The 22,811-nt window shown below is 37.5% G+C and overlaps 1 protein-coding gene across 2 annotated transcripts in view; it reads left to right on the top strand.

Moving 5' to 3' along the window:
- Positions 1 to 22,811, top strand: part of SCFD2 (sec1 family domain containing 2) — a 398,472-nt gene that overhangs the window by 49,759 nt on the left and 325,902 nt on the right. For both annotated transcript variants that reach the window (XM_079920247.1, XM_079920248.1), the window contains exon 4: positions 20,354 to 20,529. In XM_079920247.1, coding sequence (XP_079776373.1) covers positions 20,354 to 20,529 — 176 coding nt within the window. The remainder of the gene's footprint in view (positions 1 to 20,353; positions 20,530 to 22,811) is intronic.

Here is a 22,811-nt window from a genome sequence, read left to right as displayed (position 1 = left end):
ATTTTAGATAAGATGGTTTGATTTATCCCCAAGCTCCAGACATGGGGGAGGGTGAGGAGAGGAAAAATAAAAAAGAAGGAAAGAATCAGACAATTGTTAGCCAACTTTGTTGTAAGAAGGACCAAAAAGATTGGCCCAAATCTTATTCTATCTGTGTGCCAACTATAATTTAGTAAAAGATAACACACTGTGGCTATGCATTTCTGCTTCATATCACGGGTCAGAATTTCTGGTGTGTCTCATTTCCATATACCAACAGATACATAACTGTGAACAGTAAGGAAAAGGGCTGGAATTTAAACATAATAAAACATTGATATTTGAAATCTGCTTATCATTAAAAAAAGAAAAATCATGCTCTGATATCCTAGATGGCTGGAATGCTTTTTCTAGCAGCATTGAAAGCTATGAAATGTACTTTAAACTATGCACTGTTCTCTCAACCCCTGCTGTAAATTCTACTGAAGTACACATTTTTTTGACTGTGATAGAGGCTTCTGGTATTTTTGAGACATTAAACAGATATTTTAATTCTAGATTGAAGACTTTTCTTATATTTAAATTCACTGGGAGGGATCCCATTATATAAAATTTCTCAGTAAAAGGTAAGTTAATATTAAAACATCATGAGCACCAAGAGAAATAATCATCATTCTCTTAGGGGAAAAAAGTTGAATTGCCAAAAGAAAGAAAAAAATTCATTTTATCATTTCACATATAAACATATGCCTTCTTTCCAAGAGATTGTTATTAAATTGTCAGTTAACTAAACATATATGTTCCAGAAAAGTGGTTTTTTAAAACATTGTAAACTGAATTGCATTTTTCCCACTGGCTTTTCATCATGGAAAATGTATTCTGAAAGTAAAAAACAAATGGACTCTAAGAAACCCATTTGTTTGGACCCAAAATGTTCACTCACAGAGTAAGATGCCCATCTCAATCTCTCCATTTACAGAGAATCTGTTCCTCTGGACTGACACTGTGGTTGGGGGATCTTCACGGGTTTTCCCATAGCTCTCTGCAGAGTGGCTATATTTAATGGCTGGCAGAAAGAGCCTATTAGGGCTAAAGTGAAACAGATCTCTTTATGACACTGTTCTTTGTTCTGCAGCCAGATTGTTTGAAAAAGTATTCTATGCTCAACGCCTGTTTCTTTATTATTTTCTTGCTTATTAATCTAGTGTAGTCTGGCTTCTGGTACTTTTTTGCTGACAAGTCCTCTGGGCTACTAAATATAAGGGCATTTTTCTCAGCCCTCATTCTTCTTCATTTCTTTGCGATATTCACTACCAGATTGTCACCACTTTCTTGTACATCTCTCTCTGTTTTCTGGGACTTCCGGCTCTCCTGATTGTGATGGAGTGCAAAGTCAGTTACACATGGAGGTGAATCACAGTTCTGCTACTTATTAGCCAAATTTCAATTTATTTATCCATAAAAATGGGGAAACTATTTCCTGGAATTTTGAAGGAGAAAGAAAGTTCTGAGCAGAGTGAAGTCAGACAAACTGGAATTGGTGTGCTGCAGTTATATTCTATCTGTGGGGAAATCTACGTGGGAAACTATATTATAAGAGGGTTGTAAAATCAAAACAAACAAATCAAATTAGATGATTTCCCCCTTTCTTTCTTGGAAATGTACCAATTCATTCTTTCCACTTAAGTTGTCTTTTTCTAGACCTTACGCTGAATATTTCCCTTTTGATAACGCATTCTTTCTTTAAGCGGAATTCTAAATAGTTTTTCCATTTTCAGCTTAGTTATTACCTCTTCCCTGACTCTGTTCACCCCCCAAATCACCTTGGCTGTATTTGGGATTCCCAAGCCTCAGTGGTCACACTTTTACAGGAAAATCTCTTGAGCTACGTTTCCAGAGGATAATCTGATCCATTGCGTTGTGAAGCTTCTGAATTCACTCTCCTTGTTTGGCAGCACTGGAGTGTTAGGTCCACATAATCACCATCAGTGTCTCTCTTCTAAATGAAATGTGATGAGTGTTTTCAACCATTTGTGAAAAGACTAGCCTTTAACCAACACATTTTCTAGCTCTGAGCCACTGACAAAGTTCTAGTTTGTTAATGTCCTTCCTAAAATGTGATGTCCAGCGCTGAGTAAAGATGTATTGTTCTTTGCCTCTTTTTGGACACCATACTTCTCTTAATGAAGCCCCAGATGAAATTAGTGATTTTTGCTTCCCACCAGTGCCACACCCACTATCATTTCCTACTTTTACGGCTTTGAAAAATAGCTTAAATCAAAACACTAAAATTTTATTCGATGTGTACTTTTTTCAGCATTATTGAGAGTACTCTGTTTCCTACTATTGGTATTGAGTTCATCCAGTTCTGTGTTTTGATCACATTTATATCTTTTGCCTTCATTGTGGAGAATTTTGTTTGGGATTAAGGGGAACATGTATGCATACACATCCATGTGTACGTGCGTGTGTGAACTGGGTGTGGAGATTGTGAAACTTTGCAAAATGGATAGGTTAAAACCTAATAACTCTAACGTACCATTTGATATATGATAATTGATAAGAGATAAGAAAATCTGGATGCCTCATAGGGAACATGCACTGTTGAACTCTCACATATCCTTGTCTTCATGTATTAGCTCTTGCCGCAGTTTGGGGAATGAGGAAGGGAATTGACTTTTATTGGATAGCTACTTTGTTTCAGGCATTATAACAAGTTTACATAGTTTGTTTCATTTAATCCTCCCAGTAGTCTTGTCAGTTTGGTACTCTTCTCCCCCCTCCCCAGATCTCAACCCACCCTTCTGCTGTGCGGTGCTGGGGCTGGCGCTGGGCAGACCACATCCTGCTCTTCAGCTGGCTTCCTGGTGGGCTACACTGATGAGGGGTGCCAGAGGGAAACTGCAAGTCTGGAAGGGGAAGAAGCAACTTGCCTCTTTCCCCCTGCTGCCTGTGGATTTTGCTTCTGCTTGTCAGTGTCATGCCAGCAGCACTTCTTCACCGCGGCAGTGGCAGGTCCTTCCTGTGGGAGCAACTGAATCCAGTTTGCAGTTCTTCCAGTACTTGCAGAACCTGCTTCATGGCACCCCCTCCTCAGAGGCACCAACCTAGCCAAGTAGCACTCCGTTCTCAAGAGGTATAATTCCAGCCTCTGTGTTTCTTCCATCCTACTGGTGGTAGCTGCTTCCAACAGTTGCTGCCTGCATGATACGTTGGAGTTCTCGTTTACCTTTCAGTTACCCAGTTAACAATTCTGTATGTTAAATTTTCTCTGCTCAAATAACTGGTGTATTTTCTACCTTCTGCCTGGGCCCAGCCAGGATACAACCCGGGTCTGTCTGACTTCTGTATCAGGAATCAAACTGCTGGGGGTGGGGGGTGGGGAGCTGCTACAGAGCCACAGACACAGATATGGTTGTGCCATTCCTCTGTCTAAAACCATTTGATGGTTCCCCATTGCCTGAAGATAGTGTCCCAACTCCTTAGCATGCTATTTATAGAAATCTTTCTGACTTCTAGCCTCATGCTTCATCCATCCACTCAAATTGCTTTTCCTCCCTACTCCCCATTCCTCAGTAGGAACTTCTGTAGATCCAGGTCTTTGTTGTTTTCACCTGAAATATTCTCGTTTGATTGTCCCTCCAGGTTTCCTCCACCCTTCTCTACCTGTGCTTCTGGAGGCTAACCGTTATGGACTGCCTCAGCACGCTTTTCTGCCCTTGGCCTCTCAGTTCGGTTTGGCCAATGGGAGGCATGGGCAGGAGATTTAGAGGGTGGGGGGAGAGTATGGTTAGGGTATTGTTTGCCTGGCTTCATCCCTGCTAGGATGCAATTGGTTGCTTCCCTCTACCCTTCCCTTGTTAGTTTTCCTTAACACCCCTGATTTCCCTTAGCCTAACTTCTTAGGCATTCCTGTTGTTATGTTTGCCTTATTTTTCCTGTTAGAGTGCCATCTTTTTCCTGCTGGGACCTTGACTAATATAACCACTCACTTTACACTACGTGCTTGTGCACACACGCATGCACACACACACACACAAACACTTTCCTGTCAAACCCACCTTATTTTTCATGATCTAGTACAAATGTCACTTTCTCTGTGGAACCATATCTAATTCCCCTTTAACCTTCTTCCTACACCCTCCTCAGCAAGCTGCATTGATTGCTCTGGCTTCTGAGGACCCACAGCTCTTTCTCTTATTTCTCTTAGTGCTCTGTCTTAGCACTTACCACAGTGCAAAATAGTTAAATGTGTGTGGATCCAAAACTTTGCTAGACAGTGTCCATTTCATATTCTCCATTGGCTGTTTGGCTTGGTATATAGTGTGTGGCTTAGTACTTGCTGCTTGAATGAATGGATTGCCTGATGCGTGTGAATGAGTAGTAGACGGACAATGTGTATTTCTACTTTCAGTTATATGCATTAATATTTCTATTTACAACTTTCCTTTATGATATTTCTTGTTCCTCCTGATATATTGTAGCATCTGATCATGTCTTCTTTCTTGATGCTCTTCCCTTGGTCTTCATGTCACTCTGCTCTTCTGGTTATCTTCCTCTTTCTGATAATTGTTTGATGCTTTTTTTCCTTAATTCTAGTTTCCTGGAAGACTATAGATATTTTTGTATCCCCTATTGTGCCTTGCACATGGACACTTGGTTAATAATTGCTACTGATCTTAAAGCCTGACCCTACTTCCCTCCTCCCTCCAAAAAAAGAATGCTCATTTCATCCTTCAGGCTTTTAAAATTCTCCCCCAACATTTTCTCCATCATATCTCGCATCCCCTGTCATTCTTTCTAAAAGATGACATCTTCTCTCCCTATCGGTACTGTTTTTGTTCATACTTCTATTATAGCAGTTACCACCAGACCCTGAGTAGTTGGGCCTGAGAATTCTTATCTGTGCTTCTTAGTATTGTCCACACCTAACACAAGACCTTGAAGTTACTATATACTCAGTAAGTGTTTATGGAATGAATAAATAAATTCTTGAATTAATACTGTCAGTTGGTATTTGTTATGTATTTATTTAATGGATTGCTTTTTCTATCTCCCTCCTATGGAATCCAAGAGTGACACTGATTTAGAACATCAGTTCTCAAAACTTTTTGGTCTCAGAATCCCTTTACATTGTTAAAAGCTATTGAGGGGAATTCCCTGGTGGTCCAGTGGTTAGGACTCGGCACTTTCACTGCTGGGGGCCCAGGTTCAATCCCTGGTCAGGGAACTAAGATCCTGCAAGCCATGTGGTGCGACCAAAAAAAAAAAAGCTATTGAGGTTCACAACAACCTATGAACAACAAAAAAAGAAACTATGTGGACACCAAGAGCTTTTGTTTATGTGGAGCATATCTATTTTTTTTTTAACGTCTTTATTGGGGTATAATTGCTTTACAATGGATGGAGTATATCTATTGATACATGTGAGACAGATAGAAAGAAAATATCACATCAGGAATTCAAGCAGGGAAAATTTTTAAAATATTTATTAATTAATATAAAAATATTATAATAAACCTATTACATGTTAATGTAACATATTTTTGTGAAAAATGACTATATTTTCTCAAATAAAATAATGTAGGGAAAAGAGTGGTACCACTTTACATTTTTGCACATCTCTAACGTCTGGCTTAATAGAAGACAGCTGTATTCTCATATCTGCTTCTTCATTCAATCTGTTGTGATACATTATTTTGGATAAAGTATATAAAGAAAAGCTGACCTTAAAAAGATACGTAGTTGAAAAAGGAAGGAGTATTTTAATAACTTTCCAGAAAATTGCAGATATTCTTTGATACTACACCAGGTTTACAAGAGGTAATTTCTTACAGGTTAATTGCAATGTGGAATATGAAACCATATTGCTGAATTTTCCATACTCTGGTACATTAAAACCCATTGGTGTCTCTTGCACTTTGAGTGGCTCTTTTTTTTTTTTTTTTTTTTTTTTTTTTTTTTGCGGTATGCAGGCCTCTCACTGTTGTGGCCTCTCCCGTTGCGGAGCACAGGCTCTGGACGTGCAGGCTCAGCGGCCATGGCTCACAGGCCCCGCCACTCCGCGGCATGTGGGATCTTCCCGGACCGGGGCACAAACCCGCGTCCCCTGCATCGGCAGGCGGACTCTCAACCACTGCACTACCAGAGAAGCCCTGAGTGGCTCTTTTATGCACATATTATTTTATAGCATTGTACATTATCACTTGGGCAATATTGGTTCTTTAAGTTATGCAGATTTTCGAAATGTTGACATATATTATACAATATAACAAAGCCACATTTGTCAATATCACCACTGATATCATTAGAAAATCTTTAAGTATTAGGAATGTAAAGATATAGGGGCAGATACAAGTTTTCCAAAATTATAATTTCACATGAAAACTTGAGTTTCGATATTGACAATACAAACTGTTAATTGTTTTCCTTGAAGTGACAGATTCACTTCATTTACTTGTTGGAAAAAATGTGTGAAGAACCATACTTTTTCAGTTGTCTTTTCGGTAAAAATTTTATGCCATTAAAACAGTGTGAACAGCGGTTCACAACTCAAGTAATCACATCAGTGCTTTTCCTTGAGGCAATGGTTGCACTGATACTTTGGTTGCCCCAGAAGTGCTTTTTGTATATTTCCCATTTCTCTACACAAAATACTGATGTTTTCTTAAGGGTTGAGATTTGATAAAATTAGTAACATTTGATTTTTCATCATAGCCATTCTGAAAGTGAAACTGACTACTCGTATAATTTGGTACCACTGCCTTGATTGGTGCTAAGGCACTGGCACTTTTACCCACCACTGTTATTGTACCGTCAATGCAAACACAGGATAGTAACAAAATCAAGTAGCATCTTTGTATTAGTATGAAAATAGTTCTGACTTTTCTGACTACCTGAAAGTGCCTCAAGGACCCAGGGGTCCATGGAACACCTTCGAGAACCATTATTTAAAAGAGTATCATATTCTCTGGGGTCCAAGATTAGCACAGTTTTCTAGAGGTCATTGGAATCAGTAGAAGGGGGAAAACTCATTGAAATTTTTTCTATACATTATCCAGATTTAGCCATAATAGACAATTGTTCTCATTCATTTAAAAGGTATTTATTATGTGTTCATAGTATATAATTAGGTCCTTGTAGGGGATAGGAAACATGAAAAAATACTGTCTTATTTTCAAATGAACAAGTTAATTAACTTTTCTGATCTGTTTTCCTGTCTTCAAAATGGGGATTCTATTGTCTGCTAACCCGACAATTAGATGAGATGATTTATTATGTAACATATAAATGTTTGTGAAATTCAGCATGTTCTGTAAAAGGAGGATATAGCATGATAAAATTATTTACTGCCTCCTGGGCAGATAAAAGACATTATAAAAAATAATGACCAATGGTCATACAATTGCATATGAAGAGTATTCTACCAGATTTAGGGGTGGAATTACATTGCCTGTATGATTGCTTCCTGATCATCTTAGTTGGAAAACATGTGACTAGAGTAATGATTTCCAGAAGTGCAAGTGGAGATTGGGGTTTTAGTTACCTAGTGATTATGTTGGAGCCTAAGTAGTGAATTTCTAAAGGAAATATAACGCAAGGGTGATCATCCAGGAAAAGAAAGTAGAATGAGTGAGAGGAGGGTTGAAGGCAGAGTCGTAAGGAACACATCCATTTAGGGGCGTGAAGAAGAAGAGGATCTAGAGAAAGAGACAGAAAGAGTTTTTATTGAATTAATGATTAATAGTGCCCGAAAGCCTTAAGGTCACTAAGCACATATTTCTTTCTTACACTTCATCACCTAAAACAGAACCTGAATTGCCTCTGTTTCTCTGTTTCCCCATCCACAAAATGGGAATCTGAATTTCTAATATCCCATCTTCAAGCATCTGCCCTCTGGCTCTATATTTTTAACTTTAATTGGTGCATCTTTTTCTTCATTTTTTTCTCCTCCTCCTCTTATTAATCTTTATATTTTCTCAACAGAAGGGATCCTCAACATATGAGAATATGGGCTAGGAGTTCAAAAACCCCAAGGGAAGCTCCATTGCTGTGGGGTGGGAGTTGCTTTACTTGGAGGCTATTCTTTCCAAGTCAGGGTAGACCCACCAAGGAAAGGCTGCTTACCTGGCAGGCTGGTAATCTGCCCCTTAGATAACAGGGGTAATCTGTCTGTTCCTTTCTGTGCTCTCTGCTGAGTTTATAAACACTGATGCAGTGTTTAACTTAGCCTCAGGAAGGCTGCATTTCCAAGGAAAGCCAAACCCTAAGTGTTTCTGGTGGTTTTATATTTCACTGTTTTTGTAAAAATTTCAGGGAGAGCTGTTTATTTTCTATTTGTGACCTATGGTCTTGCAGCAGTTATACTTCATTCTGTACTATCCTGAAAACATATCTTGCAATAGATTTCTCAATTTTGGATCCATTTGATTGAATTGATTCATATAATTAAAATGATCTTTTCACATTACTTTCTTCTGTCTTTGTAATACTACAGAGCTCAAAAATTTGTGTAACAAGAAACATATACTGTTTAAAGGATATCCTAGGAAATCCTTCTTCAGTATTCATAGTGTTAAAAAAATGGACATCAATTCCCAGCTGGGTTTTATCCAAGTTTCACTATACAGATGGCTGTATATACTGCCCTTCAAATCCCTACGGGAGAAGATTTATACTGTCTTCCCTCTTCCCCCCCTTAATAACCTGTTTCAATGCCTAATAGTCATCACGATCGTGGAATTTTTTTCTCATGTCTGACTTAAGTTTCTCCACCTGCGTGTTAACCATATTTCTTTGTCCTTTGACCTCAGTAGAGGTGGGAAACCGACAGTTATTATTACTCTTATATTTCTTTTTCTGTTGAAAGCCAGTGCTTCATCCATTGTACAAATCAGTGATAGTAATAGACTCAGATTTCCCAGAGAAAAATACTGGTCTGTTCATTTCACATGAAACAGACATTATTTTATATCAGAACCAAGAGACTATTTAAAAAGTAAAATAGTCTTTAAAATTCATATCATAGCATTAGTAAAATAAAAAGTAATTGTCTATCCCCCCTCCCTATCATCTTACTCTTCAATGTAACCTTTGCTCTGAAATCAGTATCTTGCCTTCCAGGCCTTTTGTATGTAATTAGGTAAGAAAGTAAGTAAATAAGCAAGTAAACAAACAATGAGAAAAATAAAATAAAGGTGCATACTAAGAGTATGGCAATGTGGTTTCCATTGTGACTTTTTGTTTTTCTCCCCTCTCTCTTATTAGAGTTTTGGCTACCCAGCATAAAATACCATGAAGGAAACATAATTATACAGTTGTGCGAGGTTTTAAACATTGTATGTATACTTTAAAAATTATGTTAAGTTTGATCATATTTAAAATGTGTGGTTATATTGATACAACCATGGAAAACTATTTGGCAGTATCAACTTTAGATAAATGTACACTGATCCAGTGGTTTCACACCTGGGCATGTATCCAATGGAAATGAGTCTACCAAAAGGCATGTAGTAGAACGTTCATAGCATCATTATTTATAATGGCCCTGAGCTATAAAACCTAAAGATCCTTCAAAGTAGAATGGATAGAGAAACTATTATAGTCATATAGAACAATAAAACACAGTGAGAAAAAAAAAGATTGAGATTTTGGATGATGTTGAATTTAAAAAAGCTAGATACAAAATAGTATATCTGTGTAATTCTGTTTATTATGACGTTCAAAAGCAGACAAAAAAGTGAGTTGTGTTGAGAGAGTTCAAAGTAATAGTTTGCTGTTGTGAGCTTATTGACTAGGTAGGTATTGACGGAATCTTCTAGGGTTCTGGACATATTCCATACCTTGATCTGGGTGGTGGTTACGTGGATAGATGTGTGTGTAACAGTGAACAGAACTACATACTTAAGATGTGTAAGCTTTACTTTATGTTATACCCCTCACTTTTCACCTCCATTATACCTGAGGCTTCTGAGTCTGAAATTGGTTGTATCTTCTGGGCAGATGGCCCCTCTTTGCTGCAGTGCCTTGTCACATATTCTAGGCAAAGCCTTTGGTGGCGGGGGAAGGGGAGGAAGTTTATTTTTACTGTTTGTTTTGCTGCATGATTTAGTACTCTTCTATTCCTCTGTTACTTCAATTAAAAACATTTTTTTAGTGCATGACCATAGTATTATTACATATAAAAAAGCCAGAATTCTCTTATAGCTATAATTACCTGAATGTTCTCATTTCTGCTATTTCTCAGTTTCCTAGTATAACTAAGTACAGTTATATCTCCCAACTGAAAATTTTATTCAGGCTGTATTCTAATATGTATGGATTTATAGCTGTATGTCTTTTTCATAACTGGGGAAATTTGAGTATAGGCTCTCTTCTTGAGATGATGAAAATGTTCTCAAATTATATAGTGGGGATGGTGGCATAACTGTGAATATAGTAAAAATCAGTGAATTGTACATTTTAAGGGTGAATTTTATGGTATGTGAGTTAAAGCTCATAAAGCTCTTGTTAAAAAAAGAAGCTCTTAGAAATAAGGATATTATTGTAAAAATAAAATTCAGCCAAAGTTTAAAGATAAATCAAGAAAATTTCCTAAAATGTAGAAAGAACAGGACATTGAAAATATGATACCAAAGATAAAAGATATAGAGAACCAAGTCAGGAGGCCCAAGAACTATTAGAAGTTTCAGAAAGAGAGAGAAAGCAGAGGACAGGAAACTAGCAAAGAAAGAATGTAAGACTTTCCCAGATGTGAAGAAAGACATATCAAGTATATAGAATAGGCTTAACTGAAAAGCAAGTGGAAAGAATAAAAACCCTCTAAACTAGACACAATCACTGTGACTCCTCAGAGTTACAAGAGAATGAGAGGCTCCTATGGACCTCAAGATGGAAAAAAGAAGCTTATCTACAAAGGAACAAGAATAAGACTAGCACACATTACTTATGAGCAACAGAAGATAATGAAGATAATGAAGATAATGAAGCAATGCATTATTTTCAACCTAGAATTGTAGATCCAGATAAACCGTTATTAAACTTTGAGGGCAAGAAAAAGCCTTTTCAGAGATAAGAGAACTTTGCTTTCCACACATCTTTTCCGAGGAAGTTACTTGAGGGTGTCCAGCAAAACAAGGCAGTATAGCAAGAAAGAAAAATCAGGGATTTAGCGAAGCAGTGTTCCAATAGAGGAGAGCAATAAAAGGCGTTCCAGGCTGCTGACTGTGCAAAAAGGCCTAAAGAACAATCTGCCCATGATGGAACAGGGGAATGAAGGAGTTCGGTAGTAAAGTATTCAGGGAGGGGGAAAAAAAAAACCCAAAAAACCCCACAAATCAACTATACCTCAATTTAAAAAAAACAAACAACACAACACAACACGGACTTCAAAGATAAGACAGTGTGTTAGAAATTAGGAGAGTTTACAACTTTGATTAAAGCAGGGAATGCTCCTCCCCCGCCCCCTCAGAAAAAGCCCATACGCATTCTAGGACCCAAGTGTATTCTATGCATAAGGAAATGTAATCATAGCTTGTACATTGGGTCTGTCATTAATAGTTATATAGTTTATAATGATACAAACACTATTGACTAATTTTGAAGTTTCGAATCATGCTATAGAAAAAGCACATTAGACTAAATTATGGTTACAAAACAAAATATAAATGCTATCAATCTTGACCGGATGAAAATAAAAGTACAGATGATTTGGAAGATGAAAGGGGGAAATACGAAGTAGAGGGAAGGGTAAGGGGAACTAATATCCTCTGCTTAGAAGACGAAAAGCCATAGCATACCATCTGTAGTTGACAGAACAAAGAAGAAAGTTTAAGTATGTAATGTAAGTTACAAAGATAACCAGCAGATGGGGAGGAAAAGTGCTTGAAGTCTTGTCTGCTTATGGACTATCTCACGATCTCTTTGTTGTGTGTTCCTTTCCCTTTTTAAATTCCTTTTTGTCTTTCTGATGAAATGAGAAGAGGATGTAAACCGATGTGTTCATGCTACCCTCTGAACCTTTCGTACGTTATTTACAAAACTCCGAAACCATCTTTGGTACACAAGATTCTGGCTCTCTTATGCCAACTGTTGAATTAACATTTGAAATTTTCCCTGACAGTGCTGCCCACCAACCAACAGTTTAATATTAGTAGAGTTGCCACCATTGTCTACATATTAGTATAAGTGCTTTTGCTATAATTTACACGCATTCTTGGAAAACTTGTTTTGCAAAATCACATACTAGTTATCGGGGCTCGTGATAAAATAAATATCACTAGCAGGGCTTCCCTGGTGGCGCAGTGGTTGAGAGTCCGCCTGCTGATGCAGGGACACGGGTTCGTGCCCCGGTGCGGGAAGATCCCACATGCCGTGGAGCGGCTGGGCCCGTGAGCCATGGCCGCTGAGCCTGCGCGTCCGGAGCCTGTGCTCCGCAACGGAAGAGGCCACAACAGTGAGAGGCCCGCGTACCTCAAACAAACAAACAAACAAACAAAAATCACTAGCAGAAGCCCATTCAAAAATCGATACAAATTTATAATTAGAGCACTAAAGTAAATGATAAAAATACTAGCACAGTTAAAAAGATTGGCCAAATTCCTATAGATAAAGACTATAGATAAAGAAACGTTACTGCATATATGGGACTTATGTGAACAAAAGAGTTGAAGGTAGCTCACTGGAAGGTAATGTAAAGAGGAGCTGAGGCTGTTTGGTTATGGAGGCAAAGGCAAAATGCACTAAAGGTCAGGGAGAACCAAACAGGAAGCACTTCCAAGACAGTGCACGTGGCCAAGCAGAGCCAAGAAGAACTAGGAATGTAATCAGTGCTCAGCTCCTCTTGTGGCTTGCAGGGTTCAGCTATGTTTGTTTATTTTGTGTCCAGCTGCTCTTATTTGGCGGCACAAAATGTTAAAATGAGAAAAAATGACAAATGAATAGATATTTTTGTATAATATTAAAATTATTCATGTTTGCCAATTATGTGTGAGTTAATAAACCAGAGTTTTAACAGAACGTTATATTTAAATATTTTAATATACTTTGCCTTTATTATATTAGAAAAATGATTAAAAAGGAGAAAAATGAAATGCTGATATTTGATTTCTGGAAATACATGTCTTAAAACATAACTTTGAGGACTTCCCTGGTGGCACAGTGGTTAAGAATCCACCTGCCAATGCAGGGGACATGGGTTCGATCCCTGGTCCGGGAAGATCCCACATGCCGCGGAGCAACTAAGCCCATGCGCCACAACTACTGAGCCTGCGCTCTAGAGCCCATGTGCCACACTACTGAAGCCCATGTGCCTAGAGCCTGTGCTCCACAACAAGAGAAGCCACCGCAATGAGAAGCCCGTGCACCGCAACGAAGAGTAGCCCCCGCTTGCTGCAACTAGAGAAAACCTGCCTGCGCACAGCAGGGAAGACCCAATGCAGCCAAAAATAAATAAATTTATTAAAAAACAAAAAACAAAACCCCCCCCAAAGCAACATAACTTTGTTTATTCACATTTCACACACTGGGTTTTCATTCGTGTTTTCAGGACAATGATGAATAAAAAACATGCAATGGGGCTTCCCTGGTGGCGCAGTGGTTGAGAGTCTACCACCAGTAGAAAGATGGTTACTTTCTACCATTAAGACACAATTTGGGGATTAAATCAAATCTAGCACTGACAGAATACTTTTTTTTTTTTTAAGAAAATCAACAAAGAATCATATATGTGTAGATATTTTAAATATATCTTACCAAGCCACAAAGCAGGTTCAGAAAGTTATAGTTTATCAAATGTATATAATAAATGGAAGAGTAAGTTCCATAATTGATTTGAATACAACGGAATTCAATATTGTAAGGATCACAGACAATATAAATACATTAAATCCTTTTATTTTCCAGATATGTCCCCTTTCTCCCCAGAGATAATTCTATTTCAATAAGAGTTTCAAAATATACATAGAACTGATGGTGGTTAAAGTTTTGTGTTTGTTTCTTAACTAAATTGAAATCAGAAGCCCATTTCACTTCCTTAAAAACTATAAAAAAGAAAAAGAAAGCCTAATAGATTTTCTTACTTGAAAACTATTTTTCAAATTTCAAAATTGTCCCTTTTCAAAGAGTTGCTATGTATTATGCAGTTTTGATATAAAATAGCCCTTGTTTTTAGGACTTTAAAAAAATGTGTTGCAAAGCCTTCTTGGGTTGACATTTTAAAATCACCATGTAAATCTGCCTGACAAGTGTTTTTGGTTTTTTTTTGGTAATATGAGATGTGAATAAATGTTCTATTACTTTTTCAACACCTGGTTCTAGTTGCTTGCAGTTTTAGTTGATATGAACTGAGAAGTTTTCTCAAGTTGTTAGCCTCACAGTATAGCATTTTTGGTAGTCAGTCAGTTGATTTTGACTTGTTTTATGTAAGATTGTGATTAAATTTATATTTTAAAAATGTCACTAGCCTATATTTTAAAGCATTTGTGTGAAGTACTCTTTTACTAAATTCCAGTTAACATGTTACGAATTTTTACCAAAAAACCCCCCTGCTTTCATGACATATATAAGGAAGTGTTAATGGCTTGTGTGTGTAAGAAAAAGGTATACAGAGGGGAACAGAATGGAGCAGCAAAGGTGAATAATTGCTGATTCACAAGGTAGTGTTCTGTTGGCATTTCCTGTTATGAAATATATCCATTTGTTCCTTTGGATCTCATGCCTTATGTGGGAAGGCAGTGTTATGTAAATACAGTCACTGAGTCCAAGTCTGAGCTAGGAAATTGCTAACTGGATAAAAAGTTTAATAACTATGTTTTTGAATTGAAGACATTCTTTTTTAAAAAAATATTTATTTATTTATTTACTTATTGGCTGTGTTGGGTCTTCGTTGCTGCGCTGGCTTCCTCTAGTTGTGGCGAGCGGGGGCTACTCCTCGTTGCAGTGCATGGACTTCTCATTGGGTGGCTTCTCTTGTTGTGGAGCACGGGCTCTAGGGCATGCAGTCTTCAGTAGTTGTGGCACGTGGGCTCAGTAGTTGTGGCTCGTGAGCTCTAGAGCATAGGCTCAGTAGTTGTGGTGCACAGGCTTAGTTGCTCCACGACATGTGGGATCTTCCCTGACCAGGGCTCAAACCCAAGTCCTCTGCATTGGCAGGCGGATTCTTAACCACTGCGCCACCAGAGAAGTCCCTGAATTGAAGACATTCTTATCTTTAAATTGAACATATGGTTATTGCAGTCAAAATCTAAACAGACTGGTGACTTTCTCGGATGATTTCGATTTCTTGAGGTCTCTCTAAAGCACAGTTATGTTATGAATGCATTGTATGTATTCTGAGCCTTTCTTAAAGAATTTTTATTTATTTATTTTTTGCGGTACACGGGCCTCTCACTGTTGTGGCCTCTCCCGTTGCAGAGCACAGGCTCCAGACGCGCAGGCTCAGCAGCCATGGCTCACGGGCCCAGCCACTCCGCGGCATGTGGGATCTTCCTGGACTGGGGCACGAACCCGTGTCCCCTGCGTTGGCAGGCGGACTCCCAACCACTGCGCCACCAGGGAAGCCCTATTCTGAGCCTTTTAAATTCCTCTTCCTTCAGTCCAGGAGATAAGGTTGGAGAGGTGGGCAATTACATATCACATAGAGCCTTTCATGGTTTCAGGACATTTTAGTTTTTGCCTTAGCAATACTTACCACAATAATGATTAAGCAGTTGTTTGTATAATTGTTTTATGACTTTCTCTCTTGATACACAAAGCTCTGTGTGTCCAGGGACCACACTGCGTCACCTGCAGCACAGTGTATAAACAAATAAATGGAGCTCATGGCAATGTTAGATTTGAACACATTTCATGTGAAAACTTGTTTTCATATATTTAATGTTAATATTTAATATGTCAAGATGTTTTTGTGTAAAAATATTAATCATCTGCACAAAAGATCCCCATCTCCTAAGAAGAGAATGAGATGTAATGAGCTGAATTAATTAGGAGAGCATCCAGGAATCGTTTGCCTTCTTTATTTGTTGGCCATGAGGACAGATTTTTGTCTGATTTGTTCAGGGGTTTATTCTTAGCAGTAAGAACAGTCCCTGGCACAGAAATATATGTTGAGCCAATGGATTGATAAAAGTTAATGGCACTCACAACTCAACAGGAAGAAAATAAACAACCTAATAAAAATGAGCAAAAGATTTGAACAGACAAACTTCACCAAAAAAGATATAGGGTGACAAATAAGCACTTGAAAAGACCAACATTATTAGTCATTAGAAAAATACAAATTAAAACCACAGTGAGTTGTTGCTAGATACCTAATAGAATGGCTAAAACCAAAATAACTGGCAATACCAAGTGCTAGTGAGGATGTGAGGCAATAGAAATCTCATTTGTTGCTGGTGGGACAGCTCACTTTGGAACTTAGTTTGTCGGTTTCTTATAAAGTTAACCGTACACTTAGCATATGGCCCAACAACCCTAGAAATTTACTTAAGAAAAATGAAACCATATGTCCACAGACACATACACGCATAAAAAAAACAAAGATGTTTGTGAAGGCTTTGTTCACAATTTCTTTCTTTCTTTTTTTTGGAAAATGTTGGTGGACTTTGATTTGTGAATCTTTTTCAATTTATTTTTATTTATTTTTAAAATTTTTATTGAAGTATAGTTGCTTTACAATGTTGTGTTAGCTTCTACTGCACAGCAAAATGAATCTGCCATACATATACATATATCCCCTCCGTTTTATTTCCCTCCCATTTAGGACACCACAGTGCATTAAGCAGAGTTCCCTGTGCTATACAGTATGTTCTCCTTTATTGTCTATTTTATACATAGTATCAACTATGTACTATATATATGTGTCAATCCCAATCTCCCAATTTCTCCCACCCCACCCCTTTCCCTCTTGGTATCCATACGTTTGTATTCTATGTCTGTGTGTCTATTTCTGCTTTGCAAATAAGGTCATCTATACCATTTTTCTAGATTCCACATATACGCGTTAATATGTGATATTTGTTTTTCTCTTCCTGATTTACTTCACTCTATGACACTTCCTAGGTCCATCCACATCTCTACAGATGACCCAATTTCGTTCCTTTTTATGGCTGAGTAATAGTCCATTGTATATATGTACCACATCTTCTTTATCCGTTCCTCTGTTGATGGACATTTCGGTTGCTTCCATGTCCTGGCTATTGTAAATAGTGCTGCTGTGAACATTGGGGTGCGTGTGTCTTTTTGAATTATGGTTTTCTCTGGGTATATAGCAAGTAGTGGGATTGCTGGGTCATATGGTAGTTCTATTTTTAGTTTTTTAAGGAACCTCCATACTGTTTTGCATAGTGGCTGTATTAATTTACTTTCCCACCAACAGTGTAAGAAGGTTCCCTTTTCTCCACACCCTCTCCAGCATTTATTGTTTGTAGATTTTTTGATGATGGTCATTCTTACCAGTGTGAGGTGATACCTCATTGTAGTTTTGATTTGTACAGGATAGAAAGCCCAGAGATAAACCCATGCGCCTATGGCCACCTAATCTATGACAAAGGAGGCAAAAATATACAGTGGAGAAAAGACAGCCTCTTTAATAAATGGTGCTGGGAAAACTGGACAGCTACATGTAAAAGAATGAAATTAGAACACTTCCTAACACCATACACAAGAATAAACTCTTAATGGATTAAAGACCTAAATGTAAGGCCAGACACTGTGAAACTCTTAGAGGAAAACATAGGAAGAACACTCTTTGACATAAATTGCAGCAAGATCTTTTTTTGACCCACCTCCTAGAGAAATGGAAATAAAAACAAAAATAAACAAATGGGACCTAATGAAACTTCAAAGCTTTTGGACAGCAAAGGAAACCATGAACAAGACCAAAAGACAACCCTCAGAATGGGAGAAAATATTTGCAAACAAAGCAACTGACAAAGGATTAATCTCCAAAATATACAAGCAGCTTATGCAGTTCAGTATCAAAAAAACAGCCCAATCAAAAAATGGGTGGAAGTCCTAATGCACATTTCTCCAAAGGAGACATACAGATGGCCAACAAACACATGAAAAGATGCTCAGCATAACTAATTGTAATTTCTAAAAATTGGAAAAAAACTCAAATAATCATTAACTGGTGAATGGATAAATGGCTAAACAAACCATGGCACATTCATACAATGGATTACTATTCAGCAAGAAAATGGTGCAAACTACCTATATAAGCAACAACATGAATGAACATCAAATACCTATGCTAAAGTGAAAGAAGCCAGACTCAAAAGGCTACATACTATATGATTCCATTTATAGAACATTCTGGAAAGGCAAAACTATGGGATAGAAGCCAGATAAATGCAGATAAGTGTTCACCAAGGGCTGGGGGTGGGAAAAGAGAATTGACTACAAAGGGGGAACTTTTTGGAGTAATGGAAATATTCTGTATTTTGATTGTGACAGTGCTTACCCAACTACATGCATTTGTCAAAATTCATAGAACAGATTTGAGAACACCCTGAACCAGAAAAGGATACATTTTACTGTATGTAAATTATACCTTAATCAACCTGACTCAAAACCGAGCAGAGAAAGGGTTAATGAGGCTCTTCTCTATTAGTACTTAAGCAAGCAAATCATTAGCTTGCTGCTTGGGAATCAGGAATGAACCATGCTTTGCCGAGGGACCAAAGAAACTAGTGAAACTCAGCTCCCTGCTCATCATTCCCACTGTTTTTCTTCTTTACATGCTCGCCCTGATAAACAGGTAATAAGGCACTTCAAAATCCTTAATCTCTTCAAAATATGTAATGAAAAGATAGAATATGTTGCAGGCTTATAAGTTGCTTGAAACAAGGTCTTTATTTTTTGTGTATTATAGTCTGTAGCAAAACCATTAATTGACAAATGCCATTTAGCACCATGTAAGACACTGAACTCTCACTTATTTGCTACTCCGTAGAGCTGCTGTGAAAATCAAGAGGACATACTTGCACTGTATAAACGATAAAATGCTAAATAAGTACAGGTGGTCTCATTGCCAAATATTAACAAACTAGACATAACAAACAAACTGGGATTTCAGGCATCAGAGAGTAAACCACAAACAGGGTGTAGGTAAGATGTAAAGGAAAGAATTACTTGACTTGCATCTATGTTTGGCCCCATTGCCATCTTCTTGCCCAATGAGGAGAATCTGTGGTGTTCAGGAGTTCAGTCCATAGCATTGATGAATGGCAGGAGTGAAATTTGACGTATTAGAGTGGGAAGCGACTAAATGGAAGGACTGCTATAGGCAAAAGTTGGACTTAGAAGCTCTGAAAGAGTGAATCTTCAACAGGTGGTTTTTTGTTTGTTTTTGTTTGTTTGTTGTTTGTTTTTGGTACTCCAGTCTTCTGTGAAGTGGGGGTCTCGTTCTAGATAGAGGTGACCATTGTAGTAAATGTACTGTGTCACCCATACCAAACCATTTCTTCTGATATCTCATCTTCCAGGATTTTTGCCACTCTAGTTCTCCATACATTTTTGTTCCATAAACAGCCAGCTTTTATGCTGATGAATATTGTCATGAACCCACGGATATCAGTGATAAAGTTTTAGCTATAGTCATAACAGATTTCTCCTTTATAGACATACACACACAATTAGAAACCTTGCTTTTTTGCCTCTTAGATTGCTGTATCATTTGTCTTGGAGAGGTACTCCATGTTGAGCTCAAGAAATATTTATTCATATGACTTTATTTGATAACTTATTTATGGGGTATTTCAGAATTATGAAATGAATTCTAGCAATATGGCTTTGGCAAGATCACTTAACATGTGTTTTCTTGCTTGCAAAACGCAGTTAATAGTTTCAACTTTGCTGTTGTCACCATGTTGTTTTAAGAGTCACGATAGCTTAGGCAAGCTTGCAGTTTACTCTGAAGTTTTGTGCTGATGTAAGGCAGTAGTATTTTTAAATTTAATTTAATTTAATTTATTTATTTATCTTTATTTTTGGCTGCATTGGGTCTTTGTTGCTGTGCACAAGCTTTCTCTAGTTGTGGTGAGCGGGGGCTACTCTTCGCTGCAGTGCACGGGCTTCTCATTGTGGTGGCTTCTCTTGTTGCGGCACACGGGCGCTAGGCATGCGGGCTTCAGTAGTTGTGGCTCGCGGGCTCTAGAGCACAGGCTCGGTAGTTGTGGTGCACGGGCTCAGTTGCTCTGCGGCATGTGGGATCTTCCCAGACCAGGGATCGAACCCGTGTCCCCTGCATTGCCAGGTGGATTCTTAACCACTGTGCCACCAGGGAAGCCCTGCAGTAGTATTATTAATGGCATTCTCTTCATTATTTTTACCACTCCCAGAAGAGGGTACACTGATAAATTGTATGTTTTTCCAGGGAGAGTCACTCCAGGACAGCTCACGTCCTATATTCATCTCTTCAAGAACAACCTCAAAGCTCTAGGGAATCACTGTGGGCTCCTACAGCTTGGGCTGGCCACTGTTCAAACTCTGAAACACCCGCAGACTGCCAAGTGGGACAACTTTCTGGCTTTTGAAAGGCTCCTTCTCCAGGTATGTTGCTCTGGGAGCTTCTTGGGATATTAATAATTAAAGTTTTTAATTCCAGGGAAAATCTTTGATATTTATTATAATCTTAGTAATAAATCATATTGTTGACATATGCCCTATATCATATTTTCTTAAGTGCCCCCAATTTAAAATTCAAGTAGCAGTTTTTTTCTGTATCTACTTTTTTTTTTTTTTTTTTGACAGTAACATCTTTGGCTTCTCATTCAATACTTTAGAATGTTTTTTGAGTATTTGACTAAACTTTGAAGATCTCTTTTCAGTTTTATGCCATTTGGGCCTTTCTTGATCTTCATGGCATCTTTATTTAATCCTTGCTACTTTTCCTGTAGAATATTGCTACTGTTTACATTTCTTCTGACACTACTTTCTAATCCTTAAACAACATATAGCATGTGGCTTAAAATGATGCTTATAATAGACGAAAGGGAGGCAAACTCCATTTGTAATTTTCTTTTTTTTTTAAAGTATTAGCTTATTTATTTATTTATTTATTTATTTGGATGCTCTGGGACTTAGTTGTGGCACATGGGATCTTCCTTGCCACATGCGGGATCTTTAGTTGTGGCGTGCGGGATCTTTTTTTAGTTGCAACATGCGGGATCTTAGTTGCGGCATGTGGAATCTAGTTTCCTGACCAGGGATCCAACCGGGGCCCCCTGCATTGGGAGGGTGGAGTCATAACGCCTGGACCACCAGGGAAGTCCTCATTTGTAATTTTCATGAAGAGAGATGTATGTGGAGTAGGACCTTTTCACTATTGATAAAATATTTTCATGGGAAACTTTTAAGAAGATGTATTTTTAAAAATTATAAAGTATTTCAAACACATAAAATAATATGACAAATATTTATGTACCTTACACATAGATTCAATATAATTTACTAGTTTTTTATGTTTACTTTATATCCTTTTTCATTAAAGAAATAAAACTAGACATAAAGTTGAAGCATCTCTGATACTATACCCTTTTTCTGCTCTGATTCTCCTTTTTCCTTTCCCAGAGGTAATCACAAGCTTGATTCCTTGTTTCTATATGTTTATTAAATATTTATTTTTCCATAAATAATACAGAGTATTATGCTATGGGTTTTACTTTTTATGTAAGTGATACCACATTATAAGTATCCCTAAACAACCTGCTTTTCCCTCTCAGCATTCTGTTTTAAGATAATCCAAATTGACATGTATAGATTTAATTGTATAAATATTCAATTTATGGAATCCATATTGATGTATAATTAGACTGTTCCATATTTGTGTGTGTGTGTGTGTGTGTGTGTGTGGTTTGAAAGAATGAGATGAATATCCTGGAACTTGTCTTCTGGTCCACATGTGAGAGAGTGTCTCTAGGGCATATACCTTGGAGAGGAATGTTATTTTGTTGACCATGCATATTGTTGAGTTTACCAAATATCACCAAACTGATCATCAAAGACTTTGAACTAGTTGACTCTTCTGCTAGGACTGGATGACAGTTTGTTTCCCAGCATAGTGTCCAGCACTCAGTATTATCAAATTTAAACATTTTTTTATAATGGGTCAATACTGTCTTTGTATAAATTTGCATTTCTCTGGCTACTGATGAGGCTGAGCACCTTCTGTAGTATTTATTAGCTATTCAGTTTTCCTCTTCTACCAATTGCTCATTTTTATACTTATTTATCTATTTAGGTAACAGAAAAAACTGTTTTATGTCATGCAAATACTTCTCCCAGACTGTGGTTTGGCTTTTAAATTTAATTCCTATATGTTTTGTTGTACAGAATTTTTGCATTTGATGTACTCTAGTTAATGAATATTATCTTTTATAGTTTATTCTTATTTATGTTTTATATTAGAAATCTTTTTGTACCCCTAATTTCTAAATCTTTTGTTCAGTATTTTCCACTAAAAATTAATTTTTGTTTTTGACATTTGAATTTTTATTTATTTATTTAACATCTTTATTGGAGTATAATTGCTTTACAATGTGTGTTAGTTTCTGCTTTATAATAAAGTGAATCAGCCATACATATACATATATCCCCATATCTCCTCCCTCTTGCATCTCCCTCCCGCCCTCCCTGACATTTGAATTTTTAATCCACCTGGCATTTATCATTGTTTATATTATTGGGATCTCATTTTCTTTTCTTCCATATGGATAGCCTATTCTCCCCACACCATTTATGAAATATTCCATTGTGCTGTAGATTACTTACCTAACAGTCATTTCCCTCTTTCTCATGTTGGCAGAACACCAGTTTTGTTCCAGTGTCCACTC

This window comes from Stenella coeruleoalba (assembly GCF_951394435.1).
Source record: "Stenella coeruleoalba genome assembly, chromosome: 4".
Taxonomy (NCBI): Eukaryota; Metazoa; Chordata; class Mammalia; order Artiodactyla; family Delphinidae; genus Stenella; species Stenella coeruleoalba.
The sequence above is the reverse complement of the archived record's forward strand: the minus strand, read 5'-3'. Positions and strand labels throughout refer to the sequence as shown.